Source organism: Oncorhynchus clarkii, chromosome 10 (genome assembly GCF_045791955.1).
Source record: "Oncorhynchus clarkii lewisi isolate Uvic-CL-2024 chromosome 10, UVic_Ocla_1.0, whole genome shotgun sequence".
Lineage (NCBI taxonomy): Eukaryota > Metazoa > Chordata > Actinopteri > Salmoniformes > Salmonidae > Oncorhynchus > Oncorhynchus clarkii.
The window spans coordinates 34,779,366-34,797,511 of NC_092156.1; the positions used below are offsets into that span (position 1 = coordinate 34,779,366).

At 44.2% G+C, this 18,146-nt stretch overlaps 1 protein-coding gene across 3 annotated transcripts in view; it reads right to left on the minus strand.

The window, feature by feature from the left end:
• The window catches only part of LOC139418331 (connector enhancer of kinase suppressor of ras 2-like), a 50,829-nt gene that overhangs the window by 22,542 nt on the left and 10,141 nt on the right, over positions 1 to 18,146 (minus strand). For 2 of the 3 annotated variants that reach the window (XM_071167704.1, XM_071167702.1), the window contains exons 3-9: positions 10,664 to 10,866; positions 7,855 to 7,960; positions 7,000 to 7,041; positions 6,730 to 6,849; positions 5,095 to 5,154; positions 4,887 to 4,955; positions 3,339 to 3,485 (exon numbers count right to left, since the gene is read on the minus strand). In XM_071167704.1, coding sequence (XP_071023805.1) covers positions 3,339 to 3,485; positions 4,887 to 4,955; positions 5,095 to 5,154; positions 6,730 to 6,849; positions 7,000 to 7,041; positions 7,855 to 7,960; positions 10,664 to 10,866 — 747 coding nt within the window. The remainder of the gene's footprint in view (positions 1 to 3,338; positions 3,486 to 4,886; positions 4,956 to 5,094; positions 5,155 to 6,729; positions 6,850 to 6,999; positions 7,042 to 7,854; positions 7,961 to 10,663; positions 10,867 to 18,146) is intronic. The other variant, XM_071167703.1, reaches the window with a different exon arrangement.

The window sequence follows — 18,146 nt, forward strand, 5'->3', positions numbered from 1 at the left end:
TACTTCAGTGTTGTGATACAAAAATTCTAGCAAAATGCATAGCGCATAGAATTAAAAAGGTACTGTCAGATATTATTATACATTATAATCCTATTAATCCAGTTTTCTTTAACATAAACAATACATTGGAGATAGTATACAGTGCTTCTTCCATGTAAGAATGATCGAGGCCACTGAGTTCTTGGGGACCATCAATGCTGCAGAAATGTTTTGGTACCCTTCCCCAGATCTGTGCCTCGACACAATCCTGTCTCAGAGCTCTACGGAAAATTCCTTTGACCTCATGGCTTGGTTTTTGCTTTGACATGCACTGTCAACTGTGGGACCTCACATAGACAGGAGTGTGCCTTTCCAAATCATGTCAAAGTAATTTAATTTACCACGTGGATTCCAGACAAGTTTTAGAAACATCTCAACGATGATCAATGGAAAATGGATGCAGAGGGTCTGAATACTTATGTAAGTAAGGTATTTCCTTTTAAAATTATTTTTATACATTTGTCATGATGGGGTATTGTGTGTAGATTGATGTGACTACAATTTACTGTAATCCATTTTAGAATAAGGCTGTAACGTATCCAAATGTGGAAAAGGGGAAGGGTTCTGAATACTTTCCGAATGCACTGTAAATACTGGAAACAATAGAACACTATGCCAAGTCTGGGAAACCAGGCCTGGTATTCATATCTGACTTTGAAAAGGCTTTTGATAAAGTGTCCTATATTACATATATTATCTAAAAACAAAATGAAACTTTTACATTACCGTGTCGTTTACCAATAAAATAGTCTGACGGGGAAGTGGACATACTCTGTATTCATATCCCGAAAGAAAGAAATGTACTCACTACAATACATTTTAATAGAAAGTTAGCAAAAAATAAATAAGATCTTGCTACCGTGGAAAGGAAAATATCTGTCTATTTAGAAAAATCACCCTGAGTCATATCCCAGTTAACCTATTTGCTTATGGCCCTGCCTACACCTAACAACTTGTTTTTCAGTTATATGAGCAAAAAATATTCAATTTTATTTGGAACGGCAAGCCAGACAAAATTAAACGGGCCAATTTATATAATTAATCTGAATTCGGAGGGCAGAAATGATTAAATATTAAAGCATTAGACCTCTCACTAAAGGCTTCAGTCATGCAAAAGCTATACTTAAATCCGAACTGGTTCACTAGCAGATTAGTAAATATGGCTCACTCCGTGTTCAAGAATGGCCTTTTCTCCTTTATTCAGATTACAACCTCTCACTTTCACATGATTTGAAAACGAAATAATATCCTAAATATTGCTATTTTCAAAACAAACCAAAGAAAGTTGGTTGCAATTTCAGTTTAATCCACCAGAAAAGACAGAACAAATATTACAACAAATATTTTGGTTAAACTCAAATACACTAATTGATAAAAAAGCATTATTTTTGGAGGAACATTTTTTTAAACGGTATAATCTTTGTAAATTATATCATAAATAGCACTATTCGAGTTATGTCACACATGCAGCTAACAAAAATATATGTAAATGTCTGCTCTATCCAAAATTTCAACCAACTAATTGCAGCAATACCGCAAAAATTAAAGAGGCAAGATGAAGGGGGAGAAAGTAAGGAACTTGTCTGTCAGCCCTGCATTAAAGACCAACATTTGTTAAAGAAAATTGTGATGAATAAAATAGTATAAGAATCAAAACATTTACAGCTGTGCCATACAGATTCAAAAATAGTTGGGAAGAGATTTTCAATGTATCGATTCCATGGCACTGATACACAAAATAATGCCAGATTTAAAACATATCGTTTTTATAATTTAAATGATTATTCAAAATTCTTGAAACCAATGGTATGTTATATACAGTGCATTCGGAAAGTATTCAGACCCTTTCACTTTTTCTATATGTTGTTACGTCACTGCCTTAATCTAGAATGGATAAAAAAAATATATCTACACACAATACCCCATAATGACAAAGTGAAGACAGGTTTTTAGAAATGTTTGCAAATGTATTAATTATTTAAAAAAACAGAAATACCTTATTTAATTGAGTATTTAGACCCTTTGCTATGAGACTCAAAATTGAGCTCAGGTGCATCCTGTTACCACTGATCATCCTTGAGATGTTTCGAACAACTTGATTGGAATCCACCTGTGGTAAATTCAATTGATTGGACATGATTTGGAAAGGCACACACATAAGGTCCACAGCTGACAGTGCATCGGGGGAGATGGGCCTTGGTCAGAGAGGTGACCAAGAACCCAATGGTCACTCTGACAGAGCAACAGAGTTCCTCTGTGGAGATGGGAGAACCTTCCAGAAGGACAACCATCTCTGCAGCACTCCACCAATCAGGTAGAGTGGCCAGACGGAAGCCACTCTTCAGTAAAAGGCACATGATAGCCCGCTTGGAGTTTGCCAAAAGGCACCTAAAGTACTCTCAGACCATGAGAAACATTATTCTCTGGTCTGATGAAAACAAGATTGAACTCTTTGGCCTGAATACCAAGTGTCACGTCTGGAGGAAACCTGGCACCATCCCTACGGTGAAGCATGGTGGTGGCAGCATCATTCTGGGGGGAGGGGTTGTTTTTCAGCAGCAGGGACTAGCCAGGATCAAGGGATAGATGAAAGGAGCAAAGTACAGAGAGATCTTTGATGACAACCTGCTCCAGAGCACTCAGGACCTCAGACTGGGGTGAGGGTCACCTTCCAACGGGACAACGACCCTAAGAACACAGCCAACACAACGCAGGAGTAGCTTCCGGACAAGTCTCTGAATATCCTTGAGTGGCCCAGCCAGAGCACGGACTTGAATCTGATCGAACATCTCTGGAGAGACCTGAAAATAGCTGTTCAGCGACGCTCCGCATACAACCTGACAGACCTTGAGAGGATCTGCAGACAATAATGGGAGAAACTCCCCAAATACAGATGTGCCAAGCTTGTAGCGTCATACCCAAGAAGACTCCAAGCTGTAAACGCTGCCATAGGTGCTTCAACAAAGTACTGAGTAAAGGGTCTGAATGCTTATGTAAATGTAATATTTCATTATTTTTTTATAATATATTTTTTTGCAAAAATTTCTAAAGAACAGTTTTTGATTATTATGGGGTATTGTGTGTAGATTGATGAGGGGAAAAATATATGGGAAATTGGAAATGATTGGAAATGATGCAGACAATTACATTGATAGAAGCCACAATCTATCTGCAATACTAAAGCTGATCTAATTTTAAAAATAATAATAATAATAAAGAACCACTATTAAGGGAATAGTTTGTGATTTCACACCCATTCATCAGTTGTGTGGAGGTTGAAAGTGAATGTGTTGTCATACTTGCAAGGCTAAGGGTTTCCATCTCATGTTCTTCAGCAGTGCTGGGGTGGATGTCAGCGTGCTCTGTGGTCGCTTCTTCAGAGTCAGCATAACACCCCCAGGGTCCCCACGCAGAGAATTCACCAAGTTCTTCAACTGCCAGCCCACCTAGCGCCACAAGCCAACACACACACACACACACACACACACACACACACACACACACACACACACACACACATATAATTAAAAACACATAGGGCAACATTTCGCACGAACATAGTAGTAATCATAGGGTAGTCCTATAACAGTATGTAAACGTAAGATAAATGGGGATGGACAAGGGAGATAATATAAAAAATATACAAAATTCATGACCTTCACCAGAGCTCGCTCTCAGCCAGAGAAGGTTAGCATGTTATAAATGTTTTCTGTAGGATATTACAAAATCAATGTCAAAATGTAGTTTTCTTTATCAATTATCAATGACATAGAATGAATCATTAGATTGGACTTTACAATATTATAACCTTAATATACTTGTGTTTGACAGTGTTGATGAAATAAGAATGTTAATTTGCTGTGACCGTTGCTAGTTTAGATTGTGCAACTCTTGGTTGTATCTCTTCCATATTAGGCATTGTGTGGTGGTACCATTTGGATGTGTTTCCAAATGGTTGAACCAATCAAAATCAACTTGATATCATTTTCACCTCCAGATCCTTGGCTTTCATTGCCTAAAATGATGATCACTCTACGTTGAGAGGGGCCATTTCTATGCCGATTTAAAGGGAAAGACTCAGAAATACACTACGAAAACTGGAACAGATTGTCTTTCGCAAAGGGTGGATATTGAAATTCAATCTCTTAGCTTTGTAAATAAATATATATTTAATCTAATTTTAAGTATTGTATTCAGCAGATTTCATTTAGAAAAAGCCCATGTTTTCACTCATGAACCTGCAGCCACTAGTTAGCTTGTCAGTTGAGTTTCGAAGTTAGCGCCGTTCTGCCACGGAGCAGCGCCACAGAATTCTATTGAGCAGTGACCGCTTTTTTTATCATACTGTGATGACATTCCATTCACTCTAAACATGCTAAATTCTCAGAGTAAATTGTCTGTAACGTTTGAACCATATACAGTATAGTAGAGACATGAGGTTTGGACTATTGTTTTTCTGATGAAATTCTATATTGACTGGACTTTTCTTTTTATGCAGTCAGATGAACACTCCAAACAGCCTACCCCGACCGATCAGAGGCATCCGCATGGTCCTAAAGCACACCGTCACATTCCAATGATAAAACTGGGGTTGAAAAAAATGCAATTTCAGAATGTGGGGGGGGGGGGTGTCCTAACCGTCCCCAGTGAAAGTTGCACCCGTTTGTATTAACCTTGAATGAATTAATCCTTTCATGGGTGAACATCTTAAATGTTGTATTGACTACTACTGCTATCTTGGCCAGGTCACCCTGGAAAAAAAGAACCTGCTTCTCAATGCGTTTCTTCCTGGTTAAATAAAGGTATAATTTTTTTTTTAAAAGGTTAGAAAATAGAGAGAGACGCACCACTGTCTGATGATTGACCTGGATGACTTCATCGCCTGCATGAATTTTCTTACAGCGGTCAGCCAGAGACTGATGGAGAGGAAGAGACACATCACACAGCTATAAAAACACGGATGGGCCTGATGCTGTTCACTGTCATTTAGGAGATTCACTGTGACACCGCCTTGAGTGACACATCTCCCTCTGACTGAGCATGATCGATACTCACTCCCTCTGTAGTTCCAGTGATGACATGCAGGCCATCATATGTTGATTTGATGTACATGCCCTATAGAGAGACAGAGAGAGGTAGCTTAGAGCCATAGCCTGGTAATAGTTTGCACATCCATATACAGTACATTACAAACACAAACACATAAATGCATACAGTACAAAATTACAAAAAACATACATGAATCTATATTGTACATATTCAATCGGACACTGTCACTCAGAGAGGCAAACAGACAAACATACTCAAATGTTCAAGCCTTTCCTCAGAGGGGCTGTAAGTGCATAACAAACAGACACACAGAAACGCACACGCGCGCATACACACACACACATTCAGTGCATCTCAGTCTAAGTGAGAAGAGAGTAAGAGGTTTATTTTTGACCCACTCTGCCCACTCCTCTGTTCAGGTTCTATTGACAGTCCTGTATGTGAAAAGCTCTGTTGCCTTCTGTGTGCTCTGTGGCCCTCTGAGGGCTCTGTGCATTTGTGTGTGTGGGGGGGGGTGGAAGTTTACAGCCCCAAGCAGGACAGACATATCAACAGTTGCAGTCGGAAGTTTACATACACCTTAGCCAAATACATTTAAACTCAGTTTTTCACAATTCCTGGCATTTAATCCTACAAAAATTCCCTGTCTTAGGTCAGTTAGGATCACCACTTTATTTTATAGAAAGTGAAATGTCAGAATAATAGTAGAGAGAATTATTTATTTCACCTTTTATTTCTTTCATCACATTCCCAGTAGGTCAGAAGTTTACATACACTCAATTAGTATTTGGTTGCATTGCCTTTAAATTGTTTAACTTGGGTCAAACGTTTCGGGTAGCCTTCCACAAGCTTCCCACAATAAGTTGGGTGACCCATTCCTCCTGACAGAGCTGCTGTAACTGAATTAGGTTTGTAGGCCTCCTTGCTCGCACACGCTTTTTCAGTTCTGCCCACAAATTTTCTATGGGATTGAGGTCAGGGCTTTGCGATGGCCACTCCAATGGAGATTTTCCCATGACATCAAGCAAAGAGGCACTGGGTATGAAGGTAGGCCTTGAAATACAACCACAAGTACACTTCAAATTGACTCAAATTATGTCAATTAGCCTATCAGAAGCTTCTAAAGCCATGACATCATCTTCTGGAATTTTCCAAGCTGTTTAAAGGCACAGTCAACTTAGTGTATGTAAACTTCTGACCCACTGGAATTGTGATAAGGTGAAGTATAAGTTAAATAATCTGTAAACAATTGTTGTAAAAATTACTTGTGTCATGCACAAAGTAGATGTCCTAACCGACTTGCCAAACTATAGTTTGTTAACAAGAAATGTGTGGAGTGGTTGAAAAACGAGTTTTAATGACTCCAACTTAAGTGTATGTAAACTTCCGACTTCAACTGTAAGTGCAAGTTAGGGCAAACATGCAGGTTTTAGATAACGGTTTATATCCACATACTGTACTGTACAGGACAAATATACTAAGTAAATACATAGTAGTTACTCTCCAAAATCTATTACCCAGAAGAGTGATCTGTCACCCAGAAGGAGTGCATGTTTTGTAGTTGTGTTAGAGAAAGAGAGAAGGTAAGTAAAAGGTACAAGACCTTCTAGTCTGTACGTCTGAGTATCTGGGGAGTCTTACCAGTCCCTCAGTGGACTTGATGTTGGCCAGCTGAACCACCTCCAAATGGGCTGACTGGGACACCATCGGGTCAGAGGACAGGGAGATGATGTGATCACACACTCCAGATAGAGTCTTACACTGTAGACAGAAAGGATGGAGAGTAGGGAAAGAGAGAAAACAGGGATTTTAGATGGATTAGGGATGAGTCGCCAGACAGTAACTGAGTTATGGGGACTTTAATTATGTTTGGATGCATTGAAAGGAATGGAAATAAGTGGGCCCACTCACCACATGCAGAATCTTATTTTCTGTCTCATACACAGAACAGTCCTGCCAAACAGAGGGAGATGGAGAGGCAGAGGTTACCACAGGACAACGTGTCAGAGAACTGCTTATTCCAGTTATAACAAGGTGGCAATATGAAAAGAACAGAGAAGTTCAGCACTGATGCCCCACTCTCACACAAACACACACAAACAGTCCGCTACGAGTCACTCTGCCTTGTCAGGGGCATGTGTCCCTCTCTCCACTCCTTCTCTCTCTCTACAGACAATATCTCCTGGCCATCAGATAGACTCCATAGACAGCCACACATGGATGAAACCTCTGCTGCTCTACCTGCTGCTCTTTGTAAACACCTCTGCAGCCTTGGACCAGGCCCTCTTGTAGAGCCTGTACCCGAGCCAATCCCTGCAGGACCAGGCCTGAACTCACCCTCCCTCCCTCCCTGCAGCCCTCCTCCTACAGTACGTTGTCCTGCTCTAGTGAAGACGGATGCCTCTATACAGTCACAGCCTTCTCCTATTTATATCTATTGGAACAGTTCAGTTCTGCTCCCGCAGTAGGAATTAGAGCAACACAGAGAAACCCATCCACATCCTCCCAGCGTACACACATACTGTATGGTAGGCAGGCAGGCTGTCATGCTCTTTACAAAAGGAAAGGCTCCATTTGAGTAGCCAGAGGCTGTCTTTGCTCAGTTGGCATGATGACACATACAGTTATTTCCAATAGCAGAGCAGAGAACACAGGTCCTGTGTTGACTAACTCCATTTAAAAAGACCTTTGAGACATGTTTGTTACAACAGTGGTTAATGCTAGCTAGTGGTACAGCTGTATATGGGATTGTGTTTGATGGCTTGCCTGCTGTACAATCGTGGTGAGCTCTAGACACAGCTGAATCACATTGTTTCTTGTCATGGAGTAGTCTGCCACTGCTGCAAACGGAGACCTGAAAAAGAAGTAGCACCTGGAATGAACCATTAGATCATTCTTCATTCTGATCCCTTTGAGTGGACAATGCACGTGGGTGAGTATGAAGTGTGTATCGTGTGCCATATTATATATGACAATGACCGTTATCTATGAAGCTGGTGTTGTTCAGTTCTTCAACTAGAGTGCAAGTCTAGGGAATCAAACTAATAATGCAGCTTTCATACAAGTTTGCCTACTGCATATGATAGTCTTAATACACCCACCCACACGCCGGTCCACACGCACAAACACACACACAGACACACTGTCTGGCAGCAACTCACAGAGGACCTGAGGAGGATACACAGCAGCTCTTAACAGCTCTCATGGCCAACCTCTCAAAAACAACCCTTACATAAAGGCTTTACTCATCCTTTGTTCGTCAGCTGATTGCTCATGGAGATTATGTAAGGACATAGACTTTTGAGTGGTCGAAAACAGACCCTGTCTGTCTGCTACCCAGTGAGCCATCGCTGACCCTTGACCTCTGAATTAATTATGGGTAAATGTTCATATGACACCCTATGGGTCTGGACCAGTGGCGACTCGTCATTTAGGTCAGGTGGGGCAACAAAAAAAAATGGGGGGCTTGCCTGTTTTGCTTGTTATTTTCGCATTTACATGTCACATATCAGTTTGCAAACAATGTAAATAAACAAAAATTTAACTGAGTTAATAAAGCTGCATACATTTTCTTGAGTAAGGCAGCTCCAAAATGCAGGTATTTCAGCTTAGCTCAGTGCTTTCTGTGGTGGTGGGGGTAGCCAGCATGATTGGCTCAGTTTTCTGTCACTCATGGGACAGTACGTCACCCCCAATTCTATGGTTAGAGCTCTGAAATTTTAGCCCCTTGGTTTCTGCTATAGAGTTATATTAGAAGTGCCCATCCAAGAAGGCAAAAGATCATTGGCCACAGATAGAATGACATCAAATCACGTTATATCTACAGTAACTTTGATTGGACTTTCAAAGTCTTAGCTAGCAGTTATTATCATGTATCAAGTCGACAATCTACTGGCAAATTATTTTTTATCCTTGTCATATGAAGAGAAATAATGAAGATAAATTATAGATAAAACGTATCGATGCTCATCGGCCATTGGAAATAAAGTTACACATCAAGTTGGAAATCGCAAATACAACAATGAGTCTTATGGAAGGAATCAGTGGCTAACTGCAAGCAGTGCGAAGCAATAAGTAACAGCCTGCTATTCAATCGAGTGGCTGTGTGTTTTCTTTTCCGAGTTCCTACCATAAATCCAGAGAATGACAGACTTTGATGACAAAGTTTGATGACAAAACCGCAGCGTCACCTTCATGTTTAAGTGAGCAAATCACAAGCCAAGGTGAGTCCAAAAATGTGCTGTATGCTGCTGCATAAATTATGTAATATGCCAGGGAGATATGTATACTTCAGCTGAGAGAGTAATACTAAATGTATGTTGTGTGGTAAGCTGTTAGTAGCCCATGTGCCTCACCCTAATCATTTGGTCAATTTTCACCAGCGCGGTACTGTAAACACATCGTTCGTGGCCGGTGTGTGCTTGTTTGCCTATCACCTGTTTAAGAGAAATGTATTCATAAAATATTGTAAGAGCTTTCATTGTCTGTTTGTATGTAAGAACGGCCCATGTTCTGAATTCTGTCACTGTACATTTAAAAAATGCTGAATAAATAGTTAAAGTATATTGACTACGTGGCAGCAGGTAGCCTATATAGTTGGGCCAGTAACCAAAAGGTTGCTGGATCGAATCCCCAAGCTGACAAGGTAAAAATCTGTCGTTTTGCCCCTGAGAAAGGCACTTAACCCACTGTTCCCCTGGCACTGAAGACATGGATGTTGATTAAGGCAGCCCCCCGCACCTCTCTTATTCAGATTTCAGTTGAATGCATTCAGTTGTACAACTGACTAGGTATACTCCTTTCCTTTTAGTCCGTCATCTCTCACTCATTATTGTCTTAATCCAAATTACGGATTGCCTCTTATCCGTCCTCTTATGCCATAGTTTGTACATCTCAACTGTCATTAGAAACCACATTTGTTTAAGCAAGTCAGCCATATCAGCTATGTTTTTTTTAAAGGCAATAAATTAAGCTGAATGAACTGTAGCAGTGGTAAGGTGTTGGGACTGCTGTTGGGACAGCATTATGCAGGCCCTAACAGTTTGTGGCCACCGTTTGAGTGCAATTAATGTATTGTTTAGTGTTTTGTTGTGACTTTGCTGGCAGGCATCCCACTTTTTTTTTGCCCCACCAAGATTCACATGTTAAAACCGCCACTGGCCTGGACAAAAGTAGTGCATTACATAGGGGACTGTGTGATTTAAAAAACAACCTTTGAGAGTAGTCTGTGTATGATAGTGTGTCTCTGAGCATGTACAGTGCAGATGCTGTCAAATATATTATTGCACTTTACAATGAAGTGCAATGGAGCAGAATGTTCTGTTTCCTCTTTTCAAAACTGTTGGAATGTCTTTTCTACCCTGTAGGCACCTGAAACTTACCACAGGTGAGATAAATTACACAGTAAAGAGAATCACTTGCCACCAACAACATTAATTTGAATGATTTACTTGTTTTACTTTGAAGTGAAAAATGATGTATGCGATTACGTGTGTGTGTGTGTGTGTGTGTGTGTGTGTGTGTGTGTGTGTGTGTGTGTGTGTGTGTGTGTACTGTAGCTCTTTGCAAATCTCACCTATCCAGCCATGCCAGCAGGCTCTTGGCTGCAGCGATGAGGTCCACCACAGAGGTGAGAAAGTCGTTGGGCAGCTTGTGGGTGGCGCGGCCGTCATAGTGACCACTGCGTCGCCTCCCTGTGATGAAGTTCTGCAGGTTCTTGGCTGAGGCATTCAGCTTGTGGGATAGAGTCTTCAGATTCTCTGTCTCCAGACCGTAGTTCTGAGAGAGCGAGAGAGAGAGAGAGAGAGAGAGAGAGAGAGAGAGAGAAAGAGAGAGAGAGAGAGAGAGAGAGAGAGAGAGAGAGAGAGAGAGAGAGGATTTGGTTGACTCTCGTTGTCATTTATTACCGGGATGTTATTGTAGTTTTATTTGGGATTTTGGATGATTTCTGTTGTTGTATGTCTCTACAGAAGCCTCATGAAAATGAGATGGTGCGTCTCAACTGGTTTTAACCTGTCGATAACAATTCAAAACAAACTACAGAAACTTCAGAGCCAATATAATACATAATTACAGGAAGTTCACTGCCATGGAGTGCATTTTGCCAAAGAAAATCTTGACTATAGTGTGTGTAGAACAAAGTGCACACTAACCAGTAAGTCACATCCTTTACATGTGAAGGCAACTAAAGGAGAAAATTAAAGGTTCCAAACACGCACACAAACATGGGGGAAACCAGAGGGTTAAATAATGAACATGTAATGGGGAAATTAAAACCAGGTGTGTATAAAACAAAGACAAAACAAATGGAAAATGAAAAGAGGATCGGTGATGGCTAGAAGGCCAGTGACGTCGACCGCCAAACGCCGCTCGAACAAGGAGAGGGACCGACTCCGGCTGAAGTCGTGACAGTACCCCCCCCCCCCCCCCCCCCCCCCCCCCTTGACGTGCAGCTCCAGCAGTGCGCGGTGCTAACACCGGGGCCTCACTGCGGTGACGGTCTGCGCTTGCTTTCTGACGCCTCACGGCCCTCTGGAGGTGCACATGAGCGGCGTCCCTTGTCTCCACCGAGCGCCTAAACCAGTCGTCCACCGCAGGAGCCTCGATCTGGCTCTGATGCCACGGCGCCAGAACTGGCTGGTACCCCAGTACGCACTGGAAGGGGGAGAAGTTGGTAGAGGAGTGGCGGAGGGAGTTTTGGGCCATCTCTGCCCAGGGTATGAACGCCGCCCACTCCCCCGGCCGGTCCTGGCAATAAGACAGCAGAAGCCTACCCACATCCTGGTTTACTCTCTCCACCTGCCTGTTACTCTTGGGGTGAAAACCTGAGGTAAGGCTGACCGAGACCCCCAAACGTTCCATGAACACCCTCCAGACCCTTGACGTGAACTGGGGACCTCGATCAGATACTATGTCCTCAGGCACCCCGTAGTGCCGGAAGACGTGTGTGAACAGGGCCTCCGCAGTCTGTAGGGCCGTAGGGAGACCGGGCAAAGGGAGGAGACGGAGGGACTTAGAAAACCGATCCACAACGACCAGGATCATGGTGTTGCCCAGTGAGGGAGGAAGATCCGTCAGGAAGTCCACCGACAGGTGCGACCACGGCCGTTGTGGAATGGGTAGGGGTTGTAACTTCCCTCTGGGCAGGTGCCTAGAGGCCTTGCACTGGGCGCACACCGAGCAGGAGGAAACATAAACCCTCACTTCCTTAGCCAAGGTGGACCACCAGTACTTCCCACAGCGCACTGTCCGACTGATGCCCGAATGACCAGAGGAGGGTGACGTGTGGGCCCAATAGATCAAACAGTCGCGGACAGCAAACGGAACGTACAGACGCCCAGCTGGATACTGGAGGGGAGTGAGCTCTGTACGTAACGCCCACTCGATGTCCGCGTCCAGCTCCCACACTACCGGTGCCACCAGGCAAGAGGCCGGGAGTATGGGAGTGGGATCCCTAGACCGCTCCTCTGTGTCATACATCCGGGACAGTGTGTCTGTCTTAGCGTTCTGGGAACCTGGTCTGCAGGACAGGGTGAAAACAAAACGGGTAAAGAACATGGCCCACCTTGCCTGGCAAGGGTTCAGTCTCCTCGCCGCCCGGATGCACTCCAGATTGCGGTGGTCCGTCCAGATGAGAAAAGGGTGTTTAGCCCCCTCAAGCCAATGTCTAGACGCCTTCAAAACAAATGGAAAATGAAAAGTGGATCGGCGGTGGCTAGAAGGCCGCTGACGTCGACCAGCGTTCCTGCTCGAACAAGGAGAGGGATCTACTCCGGCGGAAGTCGTGACAGTACTAACTTTCCCAAAAGCTGTAAATATACTGTATGACAATGTTGTTTAGATAATCAAGTCAACAGTAATCATAAAGATGCTCCTTAAACTCACTTTCACGTTAACACTGTTCACCCTCATTCAAAGGAAGGGAATGTGGCATAAACACACAATTCACTGTAGCATGTTTCTTTCCATACAGGCAGAGAAAGTAAGGGATTAAAAGTGTGGTAAATAAAAAGACAATTGTACTGACAGGGGCTCACAGGGAGTCTAGCCTGCCTGCTTATGCCTGCCTCAATGTGTGACAAACATGCGAGGATCTAACAGAACGAGTGACCCATCAGACCCGTCCCCCATTCCCTCTCCAGCTGTCACCTCGCATGTGTGGGGAAACCAGAATACTCATTACCCGCTACCCACAATGCCCCGCTGCACGTGGGGGCCTGTGGGCGTCTGTCATGAGAGGGTTTCTTGGAGGGGGGCTGGCCGATGAGTAATCATATTTAATACAGTGCCTAACTGTGCCTGACTGACTGACTTAACCAAATCCTAGTTACATAAGGGGCTTAGGGAGTGAAGGCGAGCTTACCCGTACGGCTAGGGAGGATGAGTGGGCTTCAGATAACATCTGTGACCTCTGACTGCTTACTCTCTATCCCCTCCTCTCTCTATACCCTCCTCTCTCTCTCTCCATTCCCTCCCCTCTCTCTATCGCCTCCTCTCTCTCTCTCTCTTTCTATCCCCTCCTCTCTCTATCTTCCCCTCCTCGCTATATTCCCTCCTCTCTCTCTCGCTATCCCCTCCTCTCTCTCTCGCTATCCCCTCCACGCTCTATTCCATCCCCTCTCTGTATTCCCTCCTCTCTCTCTCTCTCTCTCTATCCCCTCCTCTCTCTCTATCCCCTCCTCTCTCCCTCTCTATTCCCTCCTCTCTCTCTCTGTGTATTCCCTCCTCTCTCTCCATTCCCTCCTCTCTCTCTATCCCATCCTCTCCCTCTCTATCCCCTCCTCTCTCTCTATCCCCTCCTCGCTCTATTCCCCCTCTCTCTCTCTCTCGCTATCCCCTCCTTGCCCTATTCCTCCCCTCTCTCTGTATTCCCTCCTCTCTCTCTATCCCCTCCTCTCTCCCTCTCTATTCCCTCCACTCTCTCTCTCTCTCTCTCTCTCTCTCTCTTCCCTCCACTCTCTCTCTCTCTCTCTGTGTATTCCCTCCTCTCTCTCTATTCCCTCCCCTCTCTCTCTCTCTCTCTCTCTCTCTCTCTCTGTATTCCCTCCTCTCTCTCTATCCCCTCTCTCTCTCTGTATTCCCTCCTCTCTCTATCGCCTCCTCTCTCTCTCTCTCTTTCTATCCCCTCCTCTCTCTATCTATCCCCTCCTCGCTATATTCCCTCCTCTCTCTCTCACTATCCCCTCCTCTCTCTCTCGCTATCCCCTCCACGCTCTATTCCATCCCCTCTCTGTATTCCCTCCTCTCTCTCTCTCTCTCTATCCCCTCCTCTCTCTCTATCCCCTCCTCTCTCCCTCTCTATTCCCTCCTCTCTCTCTCTCTGTATTCCCTCCTCTCTCTCCATTCCCTCCTCTCTGTCTATCCCATCCTCTCCCTCTCTATCCCCTCCCTCTCTCTATCCCCTCCCCTCTCTCTCTCTCTCTCTCTATTTCCTCCTATCTCTCTATATCCCCTCCTCTCTCTCTATCCCCTCCTCGCTCTATTCCCCCTCTCTCTCTCTCTCGCTATCCCCTCCTTGCCCTATTCCTCCCCTCTCTCTGTATTCCCTCCTCTCTCTCTATCCCATCCTCTCTCCCTCTCTATTCCCTCCACTCTCTCTCTCTCTCTCTCTCTCTCTCTTCCCTCCACTCTCTCTCTCTCTCTCTGTGTATTCCCTCCTCTCTCTCTATTCCCTCCTCTCTCTCTCTCTCTCTCTCTCTCTCTGTATTCCCTCCTCTCTCTCTATCCCCTCTCTCTCTCTGTATTCCCTCCTCTCTCTATTCCCTCCTCTCTCTCTCTCTCTCTCTCTCTCTCTCTCTCTCTCTCTCTCTCTCTCTCTCTGTATTCCCTCCTCTCTCTCTATTCCCTCCTCTCTTTCTCTCTCTCTGTATTCCCTCCTCTCTCTCTATCCCATCCTCTCTCTCTCTCTCTCTCTCTCTGTATTCCCTCCTCTCTCTCTATTCCCCTCTCTCTCTATCTCTCTCTCTCTGTCTCTCTATCCCCTCCTCTCTCTCTACCCCCCCTCTCTATCCCCTCCTCTCTCTCTGTCACATTCTTAGTAAACAACAGGTGTTGACTAAGAGTGAAATACTTATTTGCGGGCCCTTCCGAACAATGCAGAGACAAAAAAAAAGTATTATAATAATAATAGAAAATAGAAAAAAAATAACACGAGGAATAACTACACAATGAGTAAAGATCACTTGGCTATATACATGGGGTACCAGTACCGAGTCGATGTCAAGGGGTATGAGGTAATTGAGGTAGATATGTACATATAGGTAGGGATAAAGTGACTAAGCAACAGGATATACACTGAGCATACCAAACATTAGGAACCTTCCTAATATTGAACTGAATCCCTCTCCTTTTCCCTCAGAAAAGCCTCAATTCATTGGGGCATGGACTCTACAAGGTGTCGAAAGCGTTCCACATGGATGCTGGCCCATGTTGACTCCAATGCTTCTCACACATGTGTCAAGTTGGCTGTATGTCCCTTGGGTGGTGGACCATTCTTCATACACACAGGAAATTGTTGAGTGTAAAAAACACAGCAGTGTTGCAATTCTTGACACAAACCGGGGCGCCTGGCACCTACTACAGTACCATATCCCGATCAAAGGCACTTAAATATTTTGTCTTGCCCATTCACCCTCTGAATGGCACACATACACAATCCATGTCTCAAGGCTTAAAAATCCTTCTTTAACCTGTCTACACTGATTGAAGTGGATTTAACATGTGACATCAGTAAGGGATCATAGATTTCACCTGATTCACCTGGTCAGTCTATGTCATGTTCCTAATGTTTTATACACCCAGTGCATAATAAACAGTAACAGCAGCGTATGTGATGAGTCAGAAGAGTTTGTGCAAAAAGGGTCAATGCAAATAGCCCGGGTAACTAGAGTTGACTTCGGAAGTTTTTCAACCACTCCACACATTTCATGTTAACAAACTATTGTTTTGGCAAGTCTGTTAGGACATCTACAAGTAATTTTTCCAACAATTGTTTACAGACAGATTATTTCACTTATAATTCACTGTATCACAATTCCAGTAGGTCAGAAGTTTACATACACTAAATTGACTGTGCCTTTAAACAGCTTGGAAAATTCCAGAAAATGATGTCATGGCTTTAGAAGGTTCTGATAGGCTAATTGACATAATTTGAGTCAATTGAAGGTGTACCTGTGGATGTATTTCAAGGCCTACCTTCATACCCAGTGCCTCTTTGCTTGATGTCATGGGAAAATCTAAAGAAATCAGCCACGACCTCAGAAAATAAATTGTAGACCTCCACAAGTCTGGTTCATCCTTGGGAGCAATTTCCAAATGCCTGAAGGTACCACGTTCATCTGTACAAACAATAGTAAGCAAGTATAAACACCATGGGACCACGCAGCCATCATACCACTCAGTAAGGAGACGCATTCTGTCTCCTAGAGATGAATGTACTTTGGTGCGAAAAGTGCAAATCAATCCCAGAACAAGAGCAAAGGACCTTGTGAAAATGCTGGAGGAAACAGGTACAAAAGTATCTATATCCACAGTAAAACGAGTCCTATATCAGCATAACCTGCAGGAGGGACTGGTGCACTTCACAAAATAGATGGCATCATGAGGCAGGGAAATTATGTGGATATATTGAAGCAACATCTCAAGACATCAGTCAAGAAGTTAAAGCTTGGTCACAAATGGGTCTTCCAAATGGACAATGACCACAAGCATAGTTCCAAAGTTGTGGCAAAATTGCTTAAGGACAACAAAGTCAAGGTATTGGAGTGGCCTTCACAATGCCCTATAGAAAATCTGTGGGCAGAACTGAAAGAGCGAGTGCGAGCAAGGAGGCCTACAAACCTGACTCAGTGACACCAGCTCTGTCAGGAGGAATGGGCCAAAATTCACCCAACTTATTGTGGGAAGCTTGTGGAAGGCTACCCGAAACGTTTGACCCAAGTTAAACAATTTAAAGGAAATGCAACCAAATACTAATTGAGTGTATGTAACCTTCTAACCCACTCCTTCTTAAAATAAAGTGGTTATCCTAACTGACCTAAGACAGGGCATTTTAACTAGGATTAAAAGTCAGGAATTGTGAAAAACTGAGTTTAAATGTATTTGGCTCAGATGTATGTAAACTTCCGACTTCAACTGTATTTGTTAGCTATTTAACTAACTATTTAGCAGTCGTATGGCTTGGGAGTAGAAGCTGTTCAGGGTCCTGTTAGTTCCAGATTTGGTGCATCTGTACCGCTTGCCATATGGTAGTAGAGAGAACAGTCTATGAGACAGCCTACAGGGAGTTCAGAGACCTGGCAGTGTGGTGTCAACCTCTCCCACAACATCAGCAAGACAAATGAGCTGATGGTGGACTACAGGAAACAGAGAACCGAACACGCCCTCATGCACATTGATGGGGCTGTAGTGGAGCAGGTTGAGAGCTTCAAGTTCCTCTGTGTCCACATCACTAAGGAATTATCATGGTCCACTCACCAACACAGTCGTGAAGAGGGCATGACAATGCCTCATCCCCCTCAGGAGGCTGAAAAGATTCAGCATGGGCCCTCAGATCCTCAAAAAGTTCTACAACTGCACCATTTAAACCATATACAACTGCTTCTTGACTGGCTGCATCACTGCTTGGTATGGCAACTGCTTGGCATCCGACTGCAAGGCGCTACAGAGGGCAGTGTGTATGGCCCACTACATTACTAGGGCCGAGCTCCCTGCCATCCAGGATCTCTGTACAAGGCCGTGTCAGAGGAAGGCCCTAAAAATTGTCAAAGACTCCAGCCACGGCCTCCCGGGTGGCGCAGTGGTTAAGGGTGCTGTACTGCAGCGCCAGCTGTGCCATCAGAGTCCCTGGGTTCGCGCCCAGGCTCTGTCGTAACCGGCCGCGACCGAGAGGTCCGTGGGGCGACGCACAATTGGCCTAGCGTCGCCCGGGTTAGGGAGGGCTTGGTCGGTAGGGGTGTCCTTGTCTCATCGCGCACCAGCGACTCCTGTGGCGGGCTGGGCGCAGTGTGCGCTAACCAAGGTGGCCAGGTGCACGGTGTTTCCTCCGGCGCATTGGTGCG